We start from the raw sequence: 23,427 nt of genomic DNA on the forward strand, positions 1-23,427 counted from the left end.
TGTGTCTTCTCTCTTTTTTTTTCCCTTTGTCAGTCTTGCTGGAGGTTTTTTTGGGGTTTTTTTGTTTGTTTTTTGCTGCATTGGGTCTTTGTTGCTGCACACAGACTTTCTCTAGTTGCAGCATGCAGAGGCTACTCTTTGTTGCGGTGCTTGGGCTTCTCAGTGCAGTGGCTTCTCTTGTAGAGTACAGGCTTTAGGCATGTGGGCTTCAGTAGTTGTGGCAGATCCAGACCAGGGATCGAACTCGTGTCCCCTGCATTGGCAGGCAGATTCTTAACCACTGTGTTACCAGGGAAGTCCCTTGCTAGAGGTTTATCAAGATTGTTGATCTAGGGACAACTACTGGGCCTGCACTCTAGAGCCCACATGCCACAACTATTGAGCCCACATGCCACAACTACTGAAGCCCAAGTGCCTAGAGCCCATGCTCCACAACAAGAGAAGCTGCCACAATGAGAAGCCCATGCACTGCAACCAAGAGTAGCCCCTGCTCACCGCAACTACAGAAAGCCTGCGTGCAGCAACGAAGACCCAATGCAGCCAATAAAAAAATAAATAAATATTTTTAAAAAGATTGTGGATCTATTCAAAGAGCCACTTTTTTGTTCAGTTTTCTCTCTTATTCTATTTTCAATTTCATTGATTTCTGCTCTTATCTTTATTATTCCCCTTCTGCTTGCTTTGGTTTTGTTTTTCTCTTTTTCTAGTTTCTTGACATATAAGCATTTATGGCTGTAAAATTTCCCTTTCTGCTCTGCTTTTGCTATGTCCCATGAATTTTGATATGTTGTATTTTTATTTTTATTCAGTTCAGTGTAATTTTAATTCCCCTTGAGACTTCTTTTTTCATCCATGGATTATTTAGATTTGTGTTGCTTAATGTCCAAGTGTTTGTATGTCTTCCTATTATCATTCTGCTATTGATTTCCAGTTTGTTGCCATCATGATCAGGGGACATATTCTGTATTATTTTAATTCTTTTAGAATTGCTGAGGTTTGTTTTATGACCCAGGATGTGGTCTATCTTGGTGAATGTTCCATGGATGTTTAAAAGAATGTGTATTCTACTCTGTTGTTTGGTGAAGTACTGTATAAATTTCAGTTAAATCCTGTCAGTTAATGGTGTTATCCAGATATTCCATATCTTTGTTTTTATTCTAACAGCTATGTGCATTGTTTAGAGGGATATTGAAGTTTCTATAATTATGAAAATATCTATTTCTTATTTTGGCCCTTCAGTTTTTCCCTCATACATTTGAACCTCTATTGTTTTGTTGCAGAAATTGATCTCATGAGAAACCAAGCACCACACTCAGGGGTGGAGAACTCAGGTTTATTGAGCTGGTGGACCCAGATGAGCTAACGCTTCAAAATTCTGGGCCCCATTCCAGGTGAATTCTCTCCTTATTAGGTTAAGACACATAGCTACAGTTGGCATTAATTGATGGGCTACAGTTGGCATTAATTGATGGGTTACAGTTGGCATTAATTGATTGGCTACAGTTGGCATTAACTGATTGGCTACTCAGTTTCCATAGGTTACAGGTGATTACAGAGCACAGGCGTTGGTAGGGGTTACATGCAAAGGGTTTTCAAACAATGGCGAGCAGGGGCAGGAACAGAACATTCCATACTTATCTGATCATCTTTTAGGTTCCAGTTGATTGTTAAAGTATTTTGTCCTCACTCTAGTGCAGCAAGCAGGTTTTCCTCGTCAGTTTGGACCATGTATGTTTAGGATTGCTATGTTTTCTTAATCAATTAGACCACTTACACTTAATGTTATTATTGGTATGCTAGGCCTTTAGTCTGCTTTTTTTTTTTTTCCTGTTTGTTTCCTCTATATTTTGTTCTCCCCACCTTCCCATTTTCCTGGTGTCTTATGGATTACTTGAACACTTTTTAGAATTCCATCTTGATCTAGCTGTAGTAGTAGTTTTTGTAGGTAATTTGGTTAACTTCATAAAATGTTTTTAGAAATAGTCTTTTTAAAAAATTGTGGCAAAACGTACATAAGATAAAATTTACCATTTTAATCATTTTAAAGCATATAGTTCTGTGGCATTAAGTACATACATTCACATTGTTGTGCAACCATCACCATCATCCATCTCCAGATCTTTTTCATCTTCCCCAACCAAAACTCATTAAGTACTAACTCCCCTTTTCTTCCTCCTCCGAACCTCTTTCTGTCTCTATGAATTTGACTACTTTAGGTACCTCATATAAGTAGAATCATATTGTATTTGTTCTTTCATGACTGGCTTCTTAGCATAATGTCTTCAAGGCTCATCTATGTTGTAGTATGTGTCAGAATTTTCTTTCTTTTTAAGGCTGTATAATATTCCATTTTATGTTGCAAGGTGTTTTCTGACACTAAATATATGTGGTTTTTTCCTAGCACCAACCAACTCATTCTGGTTCTTCAACAGTGACTGGATGTCCAAAAATTCAATTCTGACAGTAACTCCTGGAGTTAGTGCAGACCCTACAGGTTAAAGACTTAATTCCACAAGACTGCCCCAATTTCAGACCCCACACACAAATGCAGTGTCCAAATCAGCCACTCTCTGCCTGGCCCACTGCAAATTTGGGGGTTCCAACAACCCTCACATCCTGCCTCAGGTTCAATAATTCACTAGTACAACTCACAGAATTCAGGAACGTGCTATGCTTACTTTTTAACAGATTTATAATAGGGCAGCAGTCCCCAACATTTTTGGCACCAGGGACTGGTTTCGTGGAAGAAAATTTTTCCATAGACAGGAGGTTTGGGGGGCGGGGTTCAGGTGGTAATGTGAGCGATGAGGAGTGGCAGATGAAGTTTTGCTCACTCACCTACCATGAGCCCGGGGGTTGGGGACCCTGTTACAGAGGATACAACTCAGGCATAGCCAAATGGAAGAGATGCATTGGAAAGATGAGGGGGTGGGCTGATGCAGAGCTTCCATGCCCTTACCAGGTATGTTACCCTCCCAGTGCACTAATGTGTTCACTGATCTGGAAGCTCACTGAACTCTGTTGTTTAGAGATATTTATGAAGGTTTCATTACATAGGTGTGATTGATTAAACCGTTGGCCACTGATGACTGAATTTAATCTCCAGCCGCTTCCCACTCCTCAAGGGTTGGGAATGAGGCTGAAAATTCTTGCCTTCTAATCAATTGTTAGCTTTCCTGGTGACCAGCCTCCATCCTGAAGATATCTATGTGTGATCCCCCCTACCTTGAGAAATCTCACTTTCATACAAGAGACAGTCTTTTCACTTAGGAGATTTCAAGGGTTTTAGGAACTCTGTGCCAGGAACTTGGAACAAAGTCCAAATATTTTCTCTTATATCATGTATATATCTATACATATACCACTTTAAAAAACTGTACTGAAGTATATATAATTAATTTACAGTGTTGTGTTAGTTTCAGGTGTACAGCAAAGTGATTCAGTTATTCATATATATTCTTTTTCAGACTCTTTTCCATTATAGGTTATTACAGGATATTGACTATAGTTCCCTGTGCTATACAGTAGGTCCTTGTTGTTTACCTATTTTATATATGGTAGTTTGTGCATGTTAATCCCAAACTCCTAATTTATCTCCCACCCCACCCCACCCCCCCATCCCCTTTGGTAACCATAAGTTTGTTTGTTTTCTATGACTGTGAGTCTATTTCTGTTTTGTAAATAAGTTCCTTTGTGTTATTTTTTGACATTCCACATAAAAGTGATATCACATATTTGTCTTTGTCTGTCTTATGTCACTTAATATGATAATCTCTAGGTCCATCCATGTTGCTGCAAATGGCATTATTTCATTTTTTATGGTTGAGTAATATTCCATCACACACACACACACACACACACACACACACACATACACACAGCCCATCTTCTTTATCCATTTATCTGTTAATGGACATTTAGGTTACTTCATGTCTTAACTATTGTAAATACTGCTGCTATGAATATTGGGGTGCATGTATCTTTTTGAATTAGAGTTTTCTCCAGATATGTGCCCATGAGTGGGATTGCTGGATCATATGACAACTCCACTTTTAGTTTTTTCAAGGAACCTCCACACTGTTTTCCATTGTGGCTGCACCAAGTTACATCCCCACCAACAGTGTAGGAAGGTTCCCTTTTCTCCACACCCTCTCCAGCATTTATTATTTGTAGACTTTTTAATGATGGCCATTCTGACTGGTGTGAGGTGGTACCTCATTGTAGTTTTGATTTACATTTCTCTAATAAATAGCAATGTTGAGCATCTTTTCATGTGCCTATTGGTCATCTATATGTCTTCTTTGGAGAAATGTCTATCTGTGTCTTCTGCCCATTTATTGATTGGGTTGTTTGGTTTTTTTTTATATTGAGCTATTTATATGACCTGTTTGTATATTTTGGAAATTAATCCATTGTTGTTAACATCGTGTGCAAATACTTTCTCCCAATCTATAGGTTGTCTTTTCATTTTGTTTATGGTTTCCTTTGCTATGTAAAAGCTCTTAAATTTAATTAGGTCCCATTTGTTTATTTTTGTTTTTATTTTCATTACTGTAGGAGATGGATCCAAAAAAATATCGCTGCAATTTATGTCAAAGAGTGATCTGCTTAGATTTTCCTCTAGGAGTTTTATAGTATCCAGTCTTACATTTTGGTCTTTAATCCATTTTGTTTATTTTTGTATATGGTGTTAGAGAATGTTCTAATTTCATTCTTTCACATGTAGCTGTCCAGTTTTCCCATTACCACTTATTGAAGACACTGTCTTTTCTCTGCTTTATATTTTGCCTCCTTTGTCATAGATTAATTGACCATAAGTGCATGGGTTTATTTCTGGGCTTTCTATCCTGTTCCACTGTGCTATGTGTCTATTTTTGTATCAGTACCATACTGTTTTGATTACTGTAGCTTTGTAGTATACTCTGAAGTCAGGGAGGATGATTCCTCCAGCTCAGGTCTTCTTTCTCAAGATTGTTTTGGTTACTGGGGGGTCTTTTGTGTTTCCATACAAATTTAAATTTTTTGTTCTAGTTCTATGAAAAATGCCATTGGTAATTTGATAGGGATTTCATTGGATCTGTAGATTGCCTTGGGTAATTTTGTTTGCTTGTTTGTTTGTTTTGCCATGTGGCTTGTGGGATCTTAGTTCCCTGACCAGGGACTGAATCCATGTCCCCTTTGCAGTGGAAGCATGGAGTCCTAACCACTGGACCGCCAGGGAATTCCTGGTAGTATGGTCATTTTAACAATACTCATTCTTCCAATCCAAGAACACAATATATCTTTCCATCTGTTTGTGTCATCTTTAATTTCTTTCATCAGCATCTTATAGTTTTCAGAGTACAGGTCTTTTGCCTCCTTAGGTAGGTTTATTCCTAGGTACATATACCACTCTTGTTTATCCATCTGCTTAATGGACACTGGTTTGCTTCTACCTATTGACTGTTGAGAATAATGCTGCTATGAACATGGCTGTACAAATATCTATTCAGGTTTCTGCTTTCATTTTTTTGGGCTATATACTTTGAAGTAGAATTGCTGGATCACATGGGAATTCTGTTTAATTTTTTGAGGTGCTGTCACACCATTTTCTACAGTGGCTGCACCATTTTTTGGCCACACCATGGGACTTGTGGGATCTTAGTTCCCTACCAGGGATTGAACCCAGGCCCCTGGAAGTGAAAGCACCAAGTCCTAACCACTAGACCACCAGGGAATTCCATTGGCTGCACCACTTTAAATTCCCACCAGCAATACACAAAGGTTCAAATTTCTCCACATCCTCACTAACACTTGCTATTTTTTTTCTTCCTTTCTTTTTTTGATGATAGCCATCCTAATAGATGTGAAGTGGTAGGTGGTTTATTTATTTATTTATTTAATAAAGTCTCTTTTTAAAAAAATGTTTTTTATTTTTATCTATTTGTTGGCCATGCTGCAGCACATGGGATCCTATTCCCTAACAAGGGATGGAACCTGTGCCCCCTGCAGTGGAAGCACGGAGTCCTTACCACTGGACCACCAGGGAATTCCCCTCAATATGATTTTAATTTGCATTTCCCTAATGATTAATGGTGTTGAGCATCTTTGCTGTGCTTATTGGCCATTTTTATATGTTCTTTGGAGTAGTGTCTATTCAAGTCTTTTGCCCATTTTTTAATTGAGTTGTTTATTTCATTTTTGTTGGGTTGTAGAAGTCTTTCATGAATTCTGGATATCAATTCTTTATGAGCTATATGATATTCAAATATTTTCTTTCATTTTGTGGATTGTGTTTTCATTCTGTTGATAGTTTTCTATAGTGATTTTTAGTGACTACTTAGATATTACATTATACATAGAAAACTGATCACAGTCTACTGCTTTTATTTTACCATTTTAAAAGCTACCTTATTTAAATCCCTTTACCCTGATCCTTCATCATAAAATTGTCTTAGATGTTTCCTTTATTTACATAGAGAACCATATTAGACAATTTTATTTTTGCTTCAACCATCAGTTTTTTTAGCTTCAAGAGGAGGATAGTGTATCGTGTTTAGTCATATTTTACCCTTTTCGTTGTCCTTCTTTTTATTACTAATGTTCCAAGATTTCTTTTTCAAGATCCTTTCTTTTTTAAGAGCTTGCTTTTTTCTTTAGAATAGGTTGGTTGACAAAAATTCTTAATTTTCTGTCATTTGAAAATGTCTTTATTTAACTTTCCTTCCTGAAGGATATTTTCCCTGGATAAAGATTCAAGGTTGATCATTCTTCTAGCACTTGAAGTGTGCTACTTCTTTCTGGTCTTGATGATTTCTCATGAGAAGTTTAATATTTGAATTCTTATTCCCCTATAGGTAATGCATCTTTTCTCTCTAGGTGTTTTCAAGATGTTTTCTTCATTCTTAGTTTGCAGAGGTTTGATTATGATGTTCTCTGTGTGGATTTCTTTGGGTTCACCATGTTAGGAATTATTTGCTAAGCTTCTTGAATCTGTAGGTTTATGCCTGTCACCTAATTTGGGGGAGATTTAGCCACTATTACTTTCTTTTAATTAAAAAATTCTCATTCTCTTTCTGTCATTCTGGGACTCTGATCACATAAATGTTAGATCTTTTGTTATTGTCCCACAAGTACCTGAGGTTTGGGTTTTTGTTTTGTTTTGTTTGTTTGCTTGTTTGTTTTGTTTTGTTGATGTTGGTTGTGGTAGTGGGTGTTTTTCTTTAGTTTTCTTTTCTTTTTTTTTTTTTTTTTTGTCCATTGTCTCCCTGTTTACTGTTTAGATAGGGTAGCTTCTATTGTTCTGTTTTCACATGCACATATTCTTTCCTCTGTCATCTCCATTTGTACTATTTTAGCCCCTCTAGCTAGTTTTAAATTTCAATTATTTTTAAGTTCTAAATTGGAAATTTAGATTTCCAATGGAAATGGAATTTGATTTTTATTTGTATCATCTTCTATTTCTTTGCTGAGGTTTTCTATTCTTTCACTTCTTTTAAGCATGTTTATAATTTCTCATTGAAGCATTTTTATGATGGTTGCTTTAAAGTCTTTCTCAGATAATTCCAACATTGGTGTCATTTTTGTGTCCATTTGGTGTTGCCTCACTGAAGTTGAGGCTTTCCTTGGTTCTTGGTACAACAAGTGGTTTTTTTTTTATTGTATCCTGGACATACTGGGTACTATTATGATTTTTCTGGATCTTATTTAAATCTTGTATTTTAGCAGGCTTCCAATGACACCTTGCTGCCACTTGGGGTAAGAAAGGACACCTCTTCTTTCCACTGAGTGGGGGTGGAAGTTCATGCTCTCCACTCAGCCCCTGCCTACATGAGGAGAAATACTTCATTACTGCTGGGTAGGGATAGAAATTCAGACTTTTGATTCAGCCTCTACTGACATCATGGGTATCCAGAGGGGCACTTTGTTACTGTCAGGCAGAAATAGAAGTCTAGACCCTCCATTCAGCTTCTGCAGGGAGGAAGAATATTGCCTCATTACTGCTGGATGGGGTGGAACTCTAGGTTCCTCATTCAAGACTGCTGCCTACAGTTTTTGCTGTGGTGGTTTGGAGTAGTGTGGTGGTTTGGAGTAGTAGTAGTCAAAGATTTTCTATTCTGCTAGGCCACTCCTTTGCCAGTCCTTTGGCTAAAGAGAGGATTTGGGGAGGAACTTTTTAAAAAATCTGTAATAATTTTAAAATCAGCTTGCAATTTCCAAAGACAAACTGCTGGGATTTTGGGTGGGACTGAATGTAATCAATAGATCAAAATGGAATGAATTTTTAAAGTTGTGAGTCTTACAATCTATAAAAATAATAGAACTATTTATTTAGTCTTCTTTAGTTGTTTTAGTATAATTTAGTAGCTTTCATAAACACCTTTCATTAGAATTCATTAATTTTGGATACCAATAGAAATGCTATCATTTAAGATGCTTTGTTTTCTAATGCTCTTTTCCAATAATTTATTTTTTATGCATTAACTTTGTATTCAGGTCCTTTCTAAATTAACTAATTAATTCTGTAGATTAATTTTGGACTTTCTATGTATTCAATTATGTTGTCTGTGAATAATAAAAGTTTTGTTTCTTCTTTTTCTTCTTATTTCTTCTTCTTGCCTGTTACCCACTATTGAATAGAAATTGTTCAGTTCAATGTCGAATCAAAATTGTGATAGAGGACAACCCTGCCTCATTCCTCATTTCTCACAGTGATAGAACTTTTTCTATTTATTTGATTTTAATAAAGTCAATAAATGTGATGTTTGCTGTAAAGTTTTTGTATTTATCTTTTGCTAGATTAAGGATATTCTTTTTTATCACTAGTTTGCAAAGATTTTTAGAAATCGTGAGCGGATATGGAATTTTATCAAATGCTTACTCTCCATCAATTGTGACAATTGTATATGTTATCCTTTATTTTGAATGTTTTTTTAAATTTTTATTGGATTATATTTGATTTACAGTGTTGTGTCAGTTTCAGGTGAACAGCAAAGTGAATCAGTTATACATATATCCACTCTTTTTTTTTTTTGGCTGTAGAATTTATTTTATTTTATTGTTTTTTAACTTCATGGAATTTGCTCAGAATTATTTTCTTCACTGAAAATTATTTTTGGTTGTGTTGGGTCTTTGTTACTGCACACCAATTTTTTTGTCTAGTTGTGGTGAGCAGAGGCTACTCTTCATTCAGGTTTGGGGGCTACTCAGTGCAGTGGCTTCTCTTGTTGGGGAGCACAAGCTGTAGGGCACAGACTTCAGTAGCTGCAGCACGAGGGCTCAGTAGCTGTGGCAGACAGGCTTAGCTGCTCCACCACATGCGATATCATCCCCGACCAGAGATTGAACCCATGTCTCCTGCACTGGCAGGCAGGTTCTTAACGACTGCACCACCAGGGAAGTCCCTGTAGAATTTAACTTTTAGAAAAGGTGAATACGTCATTTTGACATAATCTCCTCACTTTTCCATATACTTTGTCCATCTGTCAACAAGCTTTCATATTCCCTCATTAAAAAATATTTTAGGCTGAGCTGTGAGCCATGAATGCACTGGATTCACTTCTGATGAAGAAGTGAATCTTTGTCCTCGTAGGGCTGCTTTCAGAAGACCAAACAGGTGAAAGTCTGATGGAGCAAGATCAGGACTGTAGGGAGGACGCTTTAACACCTAAAAACAGACGTTGTTGCAGAGTGTGGACAGTGTGGGCAGAAGTGTGGAGACATGTATTGTCATGCAAGATCATATTGCCCTTGGATAGCAGTCCCCTGCATTTAATCCGAGTTTAGGCTTCAGCTCTTTAATAAGCATCTCACTGTAACAAAACAGTTGACTGCTGAACCTTTTTCCTGATAATGTTCCAATACTGGCCCTTGAGAACCCCAGAAAACAGTAAGCATCAATCTTCCAGCTGATGGTTGACTTTTGAACTTTTTCTTGGTCAGTGATTAAGAATGTTTCCATTCCACACTCTGCCATTTACTCTCAGGCTCATGGTGATGAATCCATGTCTTGTCAGCAGTAATGATTCTCTTTAAGAAACTTTTACCTTCCTTAGATTATTGGTCCAAATTTGGTTTGTAGATATCCAAACGCTTCTATTTATGCTCTTCTGTGAGTTGTTTCGGTACCCATTTTGTACAAACTTTTCGAAACCTAAGTCTGTCGTGGATTATTTCATAGGCAGGACCATGGCTAATTTGCAAATGATTTGCCACGTAATCCACTGTCACTTGTCTATTCGACAGAATCATTTCATGTGTACATTCAGTGTTGTCGTCAGCTGTGGATGTGGATGGGCGTCCAGCTCCTTCTTGATGGCTAACACTTGTGCGACCTTCCTTGAACTTCTCTATCCATTCATACACACTTCTTCGCGACAAAACACTTTTTCCATACCGCACACAAAGTCTTCGATAAATAACGGCACCAGGTACACCCTCAGACCACAAAAAACAAATCACTGCACGCTAATCTTCTTTCTTGCAAATCACAAGTGGGGCATCCATTTTTGCTCACACCAGCAGTTACAAATGAACTGATGTAACACGTTCACACCTGCACAGCAGTGACTAGGGAGATAATAGCTTTGAACAGAAAGCACTGTTAAGACAGTGCGGCCAACAGAAGTTTTAATATAACCAGAGTGCGAATAATTTTTGACTCACTCTTGTAATTTTAAAAGGTTTCAGTTCTTAAGGATACATTTCAGAGGTGTTTCTTCTGGCTTAGAAGGGGATCTTGCCATGTTGAGCAACCTTGAACCCAGGGATCTGAGTGAGGGCACCAGGGCCCCTAGACTGATGCTGATTTACCTCAAGGTCTCCAGCCTGGTCACCGACGGTCCTATTGGGAGAAGCAGATCTGGAGGTTCAGGCAGAAACGTGTGGAACTCTGAGGACTAAGGTGGGGCTCAGGCGAAGGCTGGACCCTGGGGCTAGGTCAGCCGGCGAGTTTGGGCCACCTTCCCAGCCCCTTCCAGGGCTGGTTCCTCCCTCGACCATGGCGCAAAGGACCACAAAGAACAACCTCCTCAACCTCGTACGTCATCCCCAAAGGCTATCCACTCTTTTTTTAAGATTCTTTTCCCACATAGGCCCTTACATAGTATTGAGTAGAGTTCCCTGTGCTATAGAGTAGGTCCTTATTAGTCATTTATTTTATACATAGTAGTGTGTATATGTCAATCCCAATCTCTCAGTTTATCCCCCCCAACCCCCGCTAACCATATGTTTGTTTTCTACATCTGTGACTCTACTTCTGTTTTGTAAATAAGTTCATTTGTACCCTTTTTTAAGATCCCATTTTGAATGTTAAATCAACTTTGCATTCCAAGAATAAAATCAACTTGATGTAAGAGTTACCCTTTTTATATATTGCTATATTTGCTTTGGTATATTTTATTTAGGATTTTTTATCTATGTTCATGAGAGAAATTGACCTGTAGGTTCCTTTGTTACAGTGTTGTTTCCTGGTTTTGGTTGTCAAGGTTATGCTGGCTTCTTCAAATGAACTGAACAGAATTTCCTCTTTTTCTATCTCCTGGAATTTTTTGTGTAATACAGATGTTATTTATTCTTTAAATATTTGGGAAATTTTACTGATAAGCCATCTGGGCCTAGACTTTTCTTTGCAGGGAATTTTTAATAATGGATAAAATTTTTTATTAGCTTTAGGACTATTCTGATTGTCTATTTCCTCTTTGTTTTGGTAAGTTATATTCTTTAACAATCTTTTTCTATTTTTTTTAAATTTCAAATTTATTGGCCTAATATTGGTCATAATATTCTCTTATTTTTTAAATCTTTGTTGTATCTCATTAACATTGTGATTTTTCTCTCTTTTTTTAAATAAATTTATTTATTTATTTATTTACTTATTTATTTTATTGGCTGTGTTGAGTCTTCGTTGCTGCACACGGGCTTTCCCTAGTTGCAGCGAGCAGGGGCTACTCCTCATTGTGGTGTGCAGGCTCCTCATTGCGGTGGCCTCTCTTGTTGTGGAGCACGGGCTCTAGGCACATGGGCTTCAGTAGTTGCGGCACATGGGCTCAATAGTTGTGGCTCACGGGCTCTAGAGCACAGGCAAGATAGTTGTGGCACACGGGCTTAGTTGCTCTGAGGCATGTGGGATCTTCCTGGGGCAGAGATTGAACCCGTGTCTCCTGCATTGGCAGGCAGATTCTTAACCACTGTGTCACCTAGGAAGTCCCAACAATGTGATTTGTTTTGACTCAGGTTATTTAGAAGTCAGTCTATTGCTTAATTTCTTAAATCTCTTGTTTCATTTCTAGTTTTTAAAACTAGATTTTATAGTTATCTTTTTTTATTTATAGCTCAATTTCACCTCATTCAAAGAACATACTCTATATAATTTCATTCCTTTGAAATGTGTTAAGACAATGCATTGCCGGGTGGGTATATGTTCCATTTTCGTAAATATCCATATATGCTTTAAAAGAATGTGCATTCTGTGGTTTTGGATGCAGTGTTTTATGTATGTCAATTTTATTAGTTGTTTATTCATATCCTTTATATCTTTTGTGATTTGCTGTCAGGTTGTTCCATCATTTACTGACATAGATGTGTTAAAATCTCTAGCTATGATTGTAATTTAATCTGTTTCACCATATGTTCTGTCATGATTTGCTTTATATATATTTGAAGTTGTGTTATTAAATGCATATGATTTTAGGATTATTATATCTTCCTGTTGGATTGGCCTTTTTGTCATTATGAAATGTCCTTAGTCTCTCATAATGCTCTTGCCCTTAATGTCTACTTTAACTGATGTTAGCATAGCTAAACCAGCTTTCTTTTAGTTAAAATATGCATGGCGGGGCTTCCTAGGTGGCACAGTGGTTAAGAATCCGCCTGACAATGCAGAGGTCACGGGTTCGATCCCAGCTCCAGGAAGATCCCACATGCTGCGGAGCAACTAAGCCCGTGTGCCAAAAAAAAAAAAAAAAAAAAAATATGCATGGTGTATATATTTTTCATTCTTTTACTTTCAACTTTGTCTTTATATTTTAGATGCAGTACTTCACATAGGAAATGCAGAATAAATGTTTGAGTCTTTCCCTTTATATCCTAGTTTTCAAGGTATTGAATCAGTTCCCCTTTAACGTCCAACTATGATAGCCAGCCCTCTTGACACTCACCCTTAGTAGGGTTGACCAACAGGATAACCTGGGTAACCAACAGGATATTGTAAAAATAATTGTGTGTGCTTTCTGAGGATTCCAAGGTCTTAAAATACATTGTGGTTTTCTCCTTGCATTCTCTTTGTTCACTTCCTCCACAGGGAGGCAGTCATCGTGTCAGAGGACACTTGAACAGTCTTGTGGAGACATTCATGTGTAGAAGAACTGAGGCCTCCTGCTAACAGCATCAACACAAGTCAGGTGAGTGAATTATCTTGTAAGCAGATCCTCCAGTGCTTCAACTGACAACAGCTCTAGTTGACATCTTAACTGCAACTCCGTGAGAAAGCCAAGGTGTCTCAAATTTCTGACCCACAGAAATCATGTGAAATACTAAGTGTTTATTGTTCTTTTAAGCTGCTAAATTTTAGGGCAATTTGTTACATAGTAATAGGTAAATAGGTACATGGAAGAGAGACAACCTAGCAAAACCCTAAAAAGTTATAGTGTCTTTGACAGTACAGTGGGAGGAAGCTGAAAGAATATTGAGGAGAGGATCAGTGAAAGTCTAAAAGACCTCCAAGAGACTGCTAGCAAAAATCTGATAGCCTTTGGGAAGGCTGCCAATGGGACTTAAATAAACATGAGAATAGTGTTATTGGAAACTGCAGAAAAAAAAATCTGTTATGCAGTGCTGGAGAGTTTAGTAACATTGTTGCCTGCGGTAATATAGGTAGTAGAAAATGTACCTAATGAAATGGGTGATCTGGGAATTCCCTGATGGTCCAGTGGTTAGGACTGCATCCTCTCACTGAGGTGGGGGGCCCAAGTTCAGTCCTGGTCAGGGAACTAAGATCCCCCAAGCTGTGCACGGCCAAAAAAATAAATAAATAATATAGATGAAGCTAAGGGTGACAGTAAAATATTTTATTTGTTTAATAAATTTATTTATTTATTTATTTATTGGCTGTGTTGGGTCTTCGTTGCTGCACACAGGCTTTCTCTAGTTGTGGTGAGTGGGTGCTACTCTTCGTTGCAGGCTTCTTATTGCCGTGGCTTCTCTTGTTGTGGAGCACGGGCTCTAGGTGCGTGGGCTTCAGTAGTTGTGGCACTCGGGCTCAGTAGTTGTGGCTTGTGGGCTCTAGAGCACAGGCTCAGTAGTTGTGGCACATGGGCTTAGTTGCTCTGCACACATGGTATCTCCCAGACCAGGGCTTGAATCTGTGTCCTCTGCACTGGCAGGCAGATTCTTAACCACTGCGCCACCTAGCAAGTCTCTTAACAAAAGATTTTACTGGGACTTCCCTGGTGGTGCAGTAGTTAAGAATCTGCCTGCCAATGCAGGGGACAGGGGTTTGAGCCTTGCTCTGGGAAGATCCCACATGCTGCAGAGCAACTAAGCTCAGGCGCCACAACTGTTGAGCCTGTGTACCACAACTACTGAAGCCCATGTGCCTAGAGCCCTGCTCCACAACAAGAGATGCCACTGCAATGTGAAGCCTGTGCACCACAATGAAGAGTAGCCCCCACTCACCGCAACTAGAGAAAGCCCATGCACAGCAACGAAGACCCAACGCAGCCAATAAACAAATTAAATAAATAAATAAATAAATAAATTTATTAAAAATTTTTTTTTGTTGTTAAGACCTTAGCAAGATCCAAGGTGGTGCCTCAGAGAATGGTTTGGTCAAATGATAGGACTTCCAGGAAGCTTCAGAATGTAGGCCATCTGCAGTCTCAGCAGAGGTTCAAGGTAGAGCGTTATCTCAGAGAGATTTGTTAATGTGATTTTTGTCTAGCCAAATAAATCCTAATAAGAAACATAGAAGACCCTCAAAGTTTTTAAGAATGTCATGGTGGCAGAACCACCACCAGCTTAAACTGTAAGGCAGTAGAAAATGAAGAGACGACTTTCAGTCCCCAAACTCCTTCAGACAGGAAGCAAGCTAAGAAGACTACTCAGCTACAAAGACAGGCTAACTTTCATATAAAATGAAGGATAATTTAGTGGGCAGAACTATAATCTCAGAGTGAAGCCAGGAGCCACAGAGAATTATTCCTAAGATTTGAGTCCTAATCAAGGACTTGCCAGCAAGTGTCTTACTGGATTTTAGAATTTTTGTGACTCAGTGACTCTTGTGTGCCCACCTTCCCCCACTCCCCATTTTTTCTATAGTGGCTATCCCATACCTGTCCTGCCATTATGTTTTGTGTGTGTAGAAGCCAGATGTAACTTCTGTGTTTGGCTCACCAATCTTATGATTGAGAGGAATCGTACTCAAGAAACTCTATGTAAGGAACCACACATGATGTACTTCATCCATACCTGTACCTGACTTAGATGATGTGACCGTGGACCTTGAGCTGATACTGTAATGGAACATGACTTTTGGGGTTCTTGGGAGGGGTGAGTATATTTTGAGCATATATTCATGTGTAAATTGGACATGAATCAGTGAGGGCCAGAGGGAGGACTATGATAGCCAGTCTTCAAGATGGCCCAAGTGATTCTCAACTCCTGATATGGATGCCCTTGTGTAGTCTACTCCCACAGTGAATGGGGCTAACCTGTGTAACCAACAGGATACTGCAAAAATTACGGTACTGTGTCACTTCCAAGAGTATAAGATAATGAATGCTTATTGATTTAAACTACTAAATTTTGAGATGATTTGTTGTGTGACAATAGATAACTAATCCAGTGACCAATTAATTTAAATATCATCATGAATTCATGGACTTAAGTGTATTTGATAGACTTCATTAAATTAAATATTATTGTTAAATATTTAAGGATAGTTACTAATAGAAATAGAGGAATCAGGGACTTCCCTGGTGGTCCAGTGGCTATGGCTCTGAGCTCCCAATGCAGGGGGCCCAGGTTTGATCCCTGGTCAGGGAACTAGGTCCCACATGACATAACTAAGAGTTTGCATGCGGCAGTGAAGGTTCCCACATGCTGAAACGAAGATCCCACACAGGCAACTAAGACTCGGCACAGTCAAATAAATTAATTAATTAAAAAAAAAGAAAAAGAAAGACATAGAGCAATCATTAGAAGGGGAAAAATGTACATTAAAAAACAAAGAAAACTTAATCCAAAAGGAAACAGGAATAGGGTCAGAGGGTACGGGAGGAAAGCAAATTGGAAAAAGTATGATAAATGGGAAAATCAAGGTGAGAAATAAAATAAATTCAATATACAGAAAGCCCCAAAAGTTGACAAGCAAAAAACCAATGTCCCAAGATCTCACCTATATAAAAACAGATACTCTGATTGGTTAAAAGAGAATATTCTAGATATATGTTGTTTGCAAAAGCCACACACACCTGAAACTTTGAGTGTTGGTTCCCCAAAGTGATTTTAATGTGAAACAAGCTAACAGATACAAATAAAGAGCACAAAATTCCTTTACTGTAAGTAAAGGATGTGAAAAATTAACTGAATAAAGATACCTGCATGGAGAAGAAGATACAGCAGCACTCTATCAAAGTGACAATTATCTCTGGCTTTCAGGGCTCCACAAAGATACCATCTGATTGGCGTGAGGCTCCCATCCTTCGCAAAGTTGCCTTTCACGGGGTTTGTTTGACTTCTGCCTAGCCCATACCAGCTCTTCTGATAAAGCCACCAAATGTTCCTAAGTGCTTATCGTGTGTCAAGATACATCTAAAATCAATTTTCCAGGCATATCATCATTCTAGAAGACCAAGATTTCAGGTCTGCTTGGGGAAATTCTGCAAATATGATGTTGCAGAAAAGTTGGGAATAAAGTGTTAGCAGTAAGGACATGAAAAAAGATATACCGTGCTAAGAGGAATCAAAATAAAACTGTAGTGACAGTATTGGGGGGCTTCCCTGGTGGCACAGTGGTTAAGAATCCGCCTGCCAATGCAGAGGACATGGGTTCGATCCCTGGTCGGGGAAGATCCCACATGCCTCCGAGCAACTAACCCCATGTGCCACAACTACTGAGCCTGCGATCTAGAGCCCACAATCTACAACTACTGAGCCCATGCACCACAACTACTGAAGCTTGTGCACCTAGAGCCAGTGCTCCGCAACAAGACAAGCCACTGCAGTAAGAAGCCCACCCGCAGCAATGAAGAGTAATGCCTGCTCGCCACAACTAGAGAAAGCCCACGCGCAGCTACGAAGACCCAATGCAGCCAATAAATAAAAATAATGTTATTTTAAAAAACTGTAGTGACAGTATTCATTTCAGAAAAGGATGTTTCAGAGCCAAATTATTTGCAGGCATAAAGAAGGTGATTTTATAATGTAAGTATGGAAATTTATTAAGAGGACATAATGATCTAGGGCTTCCCTGGTGGCACAAGGGTTAAGAATCCACCTGCCAATGCAGGGCACAGGGGTTTGAGCCCTGGGCTGGGAAGATCCCACATGTCTCGGAGCAACTAAGCCCGTGTGCCACAACTACTGAAGTCTGCGTGCCTCGAGCCTGTGCTCTAGAGGAGAAGCCACCGCAATGAGAAGCCACTGCAATGAGAAGCCCGTGCACCACGACAAAGCGTAGCCCCCACTCACCACAACTAGAGAAAGCCCGCGCTCAGCAATGAAGACCCAACGCAACCAAAAAATTAAAAAAAAGTTTTAAAAAATATAGAAAAAAGAGGGTATAACAATCTTAAATGTTTATGCACCTCATAACAAAACTTCAAAATACATGAAGCAAAACCAAAAAACTGCAAGGAGAAATAAACAAATTCACAATTACAGTTAGAGATTTCAATATACTCCCCTTTCAATTCTTGATAGAACAAGTAGGCAGAAAATTAGAAAGGATACAGGAGACTTGAACAACACTATCAAGCAACATGACCTAACTGATAATGATAGACCACTTGACCTAACAACAGCAGAATATAATTCTTTTCAAGTGGTCATGGAACATTCACCAAAATACACCGTATTCTGGACCATAAACAAATCTCAATAAATTCAAAAGCATTCAAGTCACACAAGGTATGTTCTCTGACCACATGCTATTGAATTAGAAATCAATAACGGAAAGATCCCTAGAAAATCCCCAAGTATTTGTTAAATAAATCACCTACCTCTAATTTCATTATGATCTTGATGGACAGAAAGGTCCTCAGCTGTAATCTTGGTCACAGTCTACATTGGGTAACTGGAATAAAAGAAAGAAAAACTGTAAAAACTTGGTTTTCTAGTGTAGAAGAAATACAGATAATAATTACACAAGAGTTCAGTTTGGGGTTGAGGTAGATCTGGTGTGGATCCATTACCTTCATTCCCTGTTTCCCAGTCGCCAGATTCCTCAAGGGTAGAGAATCTAGTAATTTGCAAACAACTTAATGGATCTACATGGGGCCAATTATTCTCACTTCCTCACCTGCCTGCTAAACCCTCATCAATAAGCACACTGTCCTCCCCAGCTGTGAGTTGATGGGCTGCCCAGGGGAAAAGATGGCTCTGGGGTGTCTCTTTCCAGTACAGGATCAGCTGTGAGTGTCTCTCAGGGAGGGGCCTGCCTCCCTCCCCTCACCACGTGGGAGGTTAAAGTCCGTAGCAGGCTTTGAGCCTCAGACGCAATCTGTGGACCCAGTGAGTCTGGCTTTGTCTTTACTGTTTTTCTAGTGAAGGCTTGTGTTCTGACCCCCAGAGCAACAGTCACATGCTTTATTGGAATTAAATGGTTTGCTTAAGAACATCTCAAGCAACTGGGAAGGAGGAAATTCGCTGGTGTTTGATTATCACCAGGTAATACTCAGATTTCTGGAAATTAACTACTGACACGTATTCTGGAAGGAAGAGAATGTCCAGGACAACCATCCTACCCCACAGGCTGATCTGATTTTCCAGGACATAGAGAATTCTAGCAACTTAGAGAAGGATATGTATACGTGGCTCAGGGGAAGGTACCCCATGGTTTAGTGTTTCTCAAAGTATGGTTCAGCAAACACCTGCTTCAGATTCACCAGGTTTGGGGGTCGGGCTATAGATTTACTTGCTCATGTTTTCTGAGGTCGGGACCTGGAATCTGCACAGCAACACGCTTCTCCACTGAACCGTGGGCAGGGCACCTTAGTGTTTAAGAACTATTGTTTGGGATCATATTGTTGCTCAGAGATACTGTCTGCTCCCTCTGGCTGCCGGCTCTCCGTTGTACTCCCCCTCTGCTAGCCCAAGGAGGAGGGCAAAGAATCAGGTAGAAATAAAGCCCCTTGCTTACTTCTCCCTCATCTACGGGCCCCAGGCTCCTGTTCTCATTCCTAAACACTCCACTCCACAATCCGTTTCCGTATGATAAGGCCACTCAAGTTTTCTTCTTCGTTTTCATTCACAGGTACAAACTGCAGCCAACAGAAATAGCGGTTATTCCAGCATCCTTTGAAAGACTGTCAGAGATGTCAATTTCTCCACCATCCCTTGCTTGACTAACTCTCTCTATTCTGAATAGTTCTGCATTGAGCGCAGGCTGGAGAAGGGAGACGAGAGAGGAAAGGCGAGAAGAGAAAGAGAGTAGATTTAAAGCAAGTGATAAATCAGAGGGTCTGAACAACTACCCATTGTATTACCCACCACCCTACCCCATTCCATCCCACCTCCCCGCCTGAGTGTTGGCCACATTCCTATTCTTCTCTGCTTTTGTCCATTCTTTAAATCAGAGAGGTATTTGCAGACTATTGCCCAAACTGAAATAGTCAACGGAGGAAGAAGATGTGAAGCTGGGTCTTAAGAAGTTCTACTTCACTCTTAACCATTCCTCAACTTCCTTGAAGTTCCTGTAAATTATTCCATCCTGGGATGTTTACAGTCAATTCTTTGACGTCCTTGTAATTTGCCTTGAAGCTGAGTTGGGTTTTGACTTCAATAGGGTCAATGACATTTGCAACCCAAATCTAGGGCTGTCCACATTCCTGCAGTAATGAGATTTATTACAAACTAGAAACCGTTGGGTTAAGAATGGCTGAATGTTACATCTCAGCGAAACCAAATAAGTCAGTTAATGCTCCACGTGCTCTAAAAGAAGTTACCAATGCTCTGTGTTCAAATTTGCCCTGATGGTTTTGTGTCTCAACTTCATTAGGGCATGTTACCTCTTTGTGCATTACAATACTTTCTTCTTGTCACCACTCACAATTTCCTATCAAGAGCCATAGTGCCTACATTACCTACTTGACAGCTAAATTAAGTTATCCATATGTCCAGAGTCTTCTCCTGCCCTGGCAGTTTGCTGATTCTGGAAAGTCTGCCAGTGGCATAAACTAGAATCTTTTGCCTGTTCATTACAGCTCTTTCCTTTCTGGAATCCTCCCAACATCTTTCACAGCTGTATTATTCATTTACTCTCCTCAAGGCAGAAGGAGCAGGCTCAATTTTGTCCCTTTCTATCCTACCCCATTCACAGCTGCTGGTTTCAAAATCTTCACACAACTGAGGATCCTTACCAAAGAGCACAGGGTACTTAACTGACTCCAGAGCGCAGAGGTAATTCAGGAACACAGCAGCCAATGGAGCAGAAGAGAGTGTGGTGTGTAGGTGATGCACCTGTGGCTTTGTTCATTCTCTGAATAGAAAAGGCATTTTTACAAAGCCCTAGTCCTGGGGAGGGGTTGTTCCTTCCCTGCTGGCCCCAACAGTCCTTGAGAACAAGGTGATTCTATTCACTGGAAATGATGGTGACTTTGTAAATAATGGGTGGCATTTTCCCCTTGGCTGATGTTTGAGGGCAAGGTCTCAGTCTGTCCTCTACAGCCCTACACCATTCCCATCTCTCCACATACCAACCCTCATCACATTTAGACCCCATAGTAGTGCCTGGTTTGTGCCAAGTTCTGAGAGGCAATTTTATAGTAGAGCCAGTGAATCACATTCAACATCTCTAGAACACTCAAGATCCTCTGACGGCCTGTTTAGTCACTCTTGCTTAGTACACATGTCTCTGTTTATTTCGTTTAGTGGTAGTTTGCTGCCAAATCTTGTTGTTGTTTCATTTATTTATTTTATTGTTTAGTTTTGTGTTAGATCTATCTCTCCAACAAGAATAATCAAAGCTAACATTCTTTCTCAATGTGCCAGGCTTTGTTCAAGTGCTTTATGTGAATTAAGTCATTGAATTTTTACAACAAGCTTTTGAGATTTTTATCCCTATTTTACGGAAAACTGAAAATCGGAGAGGTTAAGTAACATTTCCAAGGTTACACAGCTAGTTAGTGGTGAGGTTCCGGCTTGGAACCCTGGCAGTGTGACTGACGCCAGGGCCTGTGTGCTTAAACACAAAATATACTATCTCTAGAATATATACTTCCTGAGGTCAGACACTCTTGAATTCCAGACAGGAAGAACAGGAGCTAAGCATATGGAAGACAGTCAATAAATACTTCATAAGTAACTGTTTCATTATTTAGAATTTTTTAAGATCCCTAAGAGACCAAATTGTTGCTGCTCAAGTCATGCTTCCTAAGTAACCAACCTGCCAAGTAGAGGAGACCTTCTCTATGACGAGGTTCCATCCACAATCTTCGGAAGGCTGTCCTTAGGGCAGAACTAAACCAGTGAGAGCCCTGGGGTTTCACCTCATTTCCGGTGGTCCTCTCCACATCACAGAGCCCTGGAGAAACATGGAAGTAGCAAACCTGAGCCGAGGAACTGAGTTTGAGCTCTTGGGCCTCACCAGTGACCCCCGGCTCCAGAAGCTGCTCTTCGTGGTCTTCCTGGGCGTGTACACCATCACACCGCTGGGGAATCTCATCACGTTCTTTCTGCTCCACGTGAGTGTCACCCTGCACACACCCATGTACTCCCTCCTGAAGAGCCTCTCCTTCTTGGATCTCTGCTACTCCTCCGCAGTTGTCCCCCAGACCCTGGTGAACTTCTTAGCCAAGAGGAAGGTGATCTCTTATCTCGGCTGCATGGCTCAGATGTTTTTCTATGCGGGTTTTGCCACCAGTGAGTGCTATCTCACTGCCGCCATGGCCTATGACCGCTATGCGGCTATTTGTAACCCCCTGCTCTACCCAATCACCATGTCTCCTGAGGTCTGTGCCTCTCTGATTGTGGGCTCCTACAGTGCAGGATTTCTCAGTTCTCTAACCCACACAAGCTGTATCTTTAGTCTGAAAGTCTGTGGCGGTCACGTGGTCACTCACTTCTTTTGTGATGGACCGCCCATCCTATCTCTGTCATGTGTGGACACATCGCTGTGTGAGATCCTGCTGTTTATTTTTGCTGGTTTCAATCTTTTGAGCTGTACCTTCACCATCTTGGTCTCCTACATCTTAATTCTTGTCACCATCCTGAGAATGAACTCAGCCCAGGGCAGGCTCAAGGCCTTTTCCACCTGTGCTTCCCACTTCACTGCTGTGTGCCTCTTCTATGGCACAACACTTTTCATGTACCTGCGCCCCAGGTCCAGCTACTCCCTGACTCAAGACCGCACGGTTGCTATGATCTACACAGTGGTGATCCCAATGCTGAATCCCCTTATCTACTCTTTGAGAAACAAGGATGTGAAAGAAGCTTTAAGAAAGGTTTTGGGAAGGAACTAATGGAATGATCTTCTCAGTTCATCACCACGTATCTTTAGAAAGCTGAGGGAACAGTCCAATGCTCACCCCTATTTATAGGGGGCACTCTCTGGTCTGCAGGTGCTTCTGCATCTACCTGCCACAGAAAGAATTTGATGGTGTCATAGAGACCAAAAAGAAGCTAGGAGTGTCTGCTTATTTGCATAATTGGACCCACTGGCAATATTTAGTCATGCCTTTGTTCAGATGCTTCATTCATATTTCCATATTTGTGAATATTTTATTTTATTATTAAAAACTGACATTTATATTCTTTGTAATGAAGTTCTCCCCTTAACTAACTTGAAGACCTTCACTGCTTGGGGAAATCTTCCCCATTCTTTATAATCTCTTCTTTGTAAAAGCTGACTCCTTGACTTAAAAATTTTTTTTATAAATTTATTTATTTATTTAGTTTATTGGCTGTGTTGAGTCTTCATTGCTGCACATGGGCTTTCTCTAGTTGTGGTGAGTGGGCGCTACTCTTCATTGTGGTGTGCAGGCTCCTCATTGCGGTGGCTTCTCTTGTTGCAGAGCATGGGCTCTAGGCATGTGGACTTCAGTAGTTGCAGCACATGGGCTCAATAGTTGTGGCTCATGCGCTCTAGACCAGGCTCAATAGTTGTGGCACACGGGCCTAGCTGATCTGAGGCATGTGGGATCCTCCTGGATCAGGGTTTAAACTCATGTCCTTGCATTGGCAGTCAGATTCTTAACCACTGTGCCATCTAGGAAGTCCCCCCAAATTTTTTTG

The 23,427-nt window shown here is 40.0% G+C and overlaps 1 protein-coding gene and 1 long non-coding RNA gene across 2 annotated transcripts in view; one reads left to right on the forward strand and one right to left on the reverse strand.

The window, feature by feature from the left end:
* LOC130844924 (uncharacterized) overlaps positions 1–18,259 on the reverse strand; it is a 52,657-nt gene extending 34,398 nt beyond the window's left edge. The window contains exon 1 of the long non-coding RNA XR_009051268.1: positions 18,198–18,259. This is a non-coding gene — a long non-coding RNA (uncharacterized LOC130844924). The remainder of the gene's footprint in view (positions 1–18,197) is intronic.
* A 3,466-nt stretch (positions 18,260–21,725) lies between these two features.
* Positions 21,726–22,655, forward strand: LOC130844647 (olfactory receptor 5AU1). The gene has a single exon (XM_057720766.1). It carries the CDS (start codon positions 21,729–21,731, stop codon positions 22,653–22,655), a length of 927 nt encoding a protein of 308 aa, XP_057576749.1. The 5' UTR covers positions 21,726–21,728.
* The last annotated feature ends 772 nt before the right edge of the window (positions 22,656–23,427 follow it).

This window comes from Hippopotamus amphibius, chromosome 2 (genome assembly GCF_030028045.1).
Source record: "Hippopotamus amphibius kiboko isolate mHipAmp2 chromosome 2, mHipAmp2.hap2, whole genome shotgun sequence".
NCBI classification, from domain to species: domain Eukaryota; kingdom Metazoa; phylum Chordata; class Mammalia; order Artiodactyla; family Hippopotamidae; genus Hippopotamus; species Hippopotamus amphibius.

Coding starts and splice junctions, on each gene's coding strand:
- LOC130844647 (XM_057720766.1), top strand. CDS start 21,729: ATGGAAGTAGCAAACCTGAGCCGAGGAACTGAGTTTGAGCTCTTGGGC.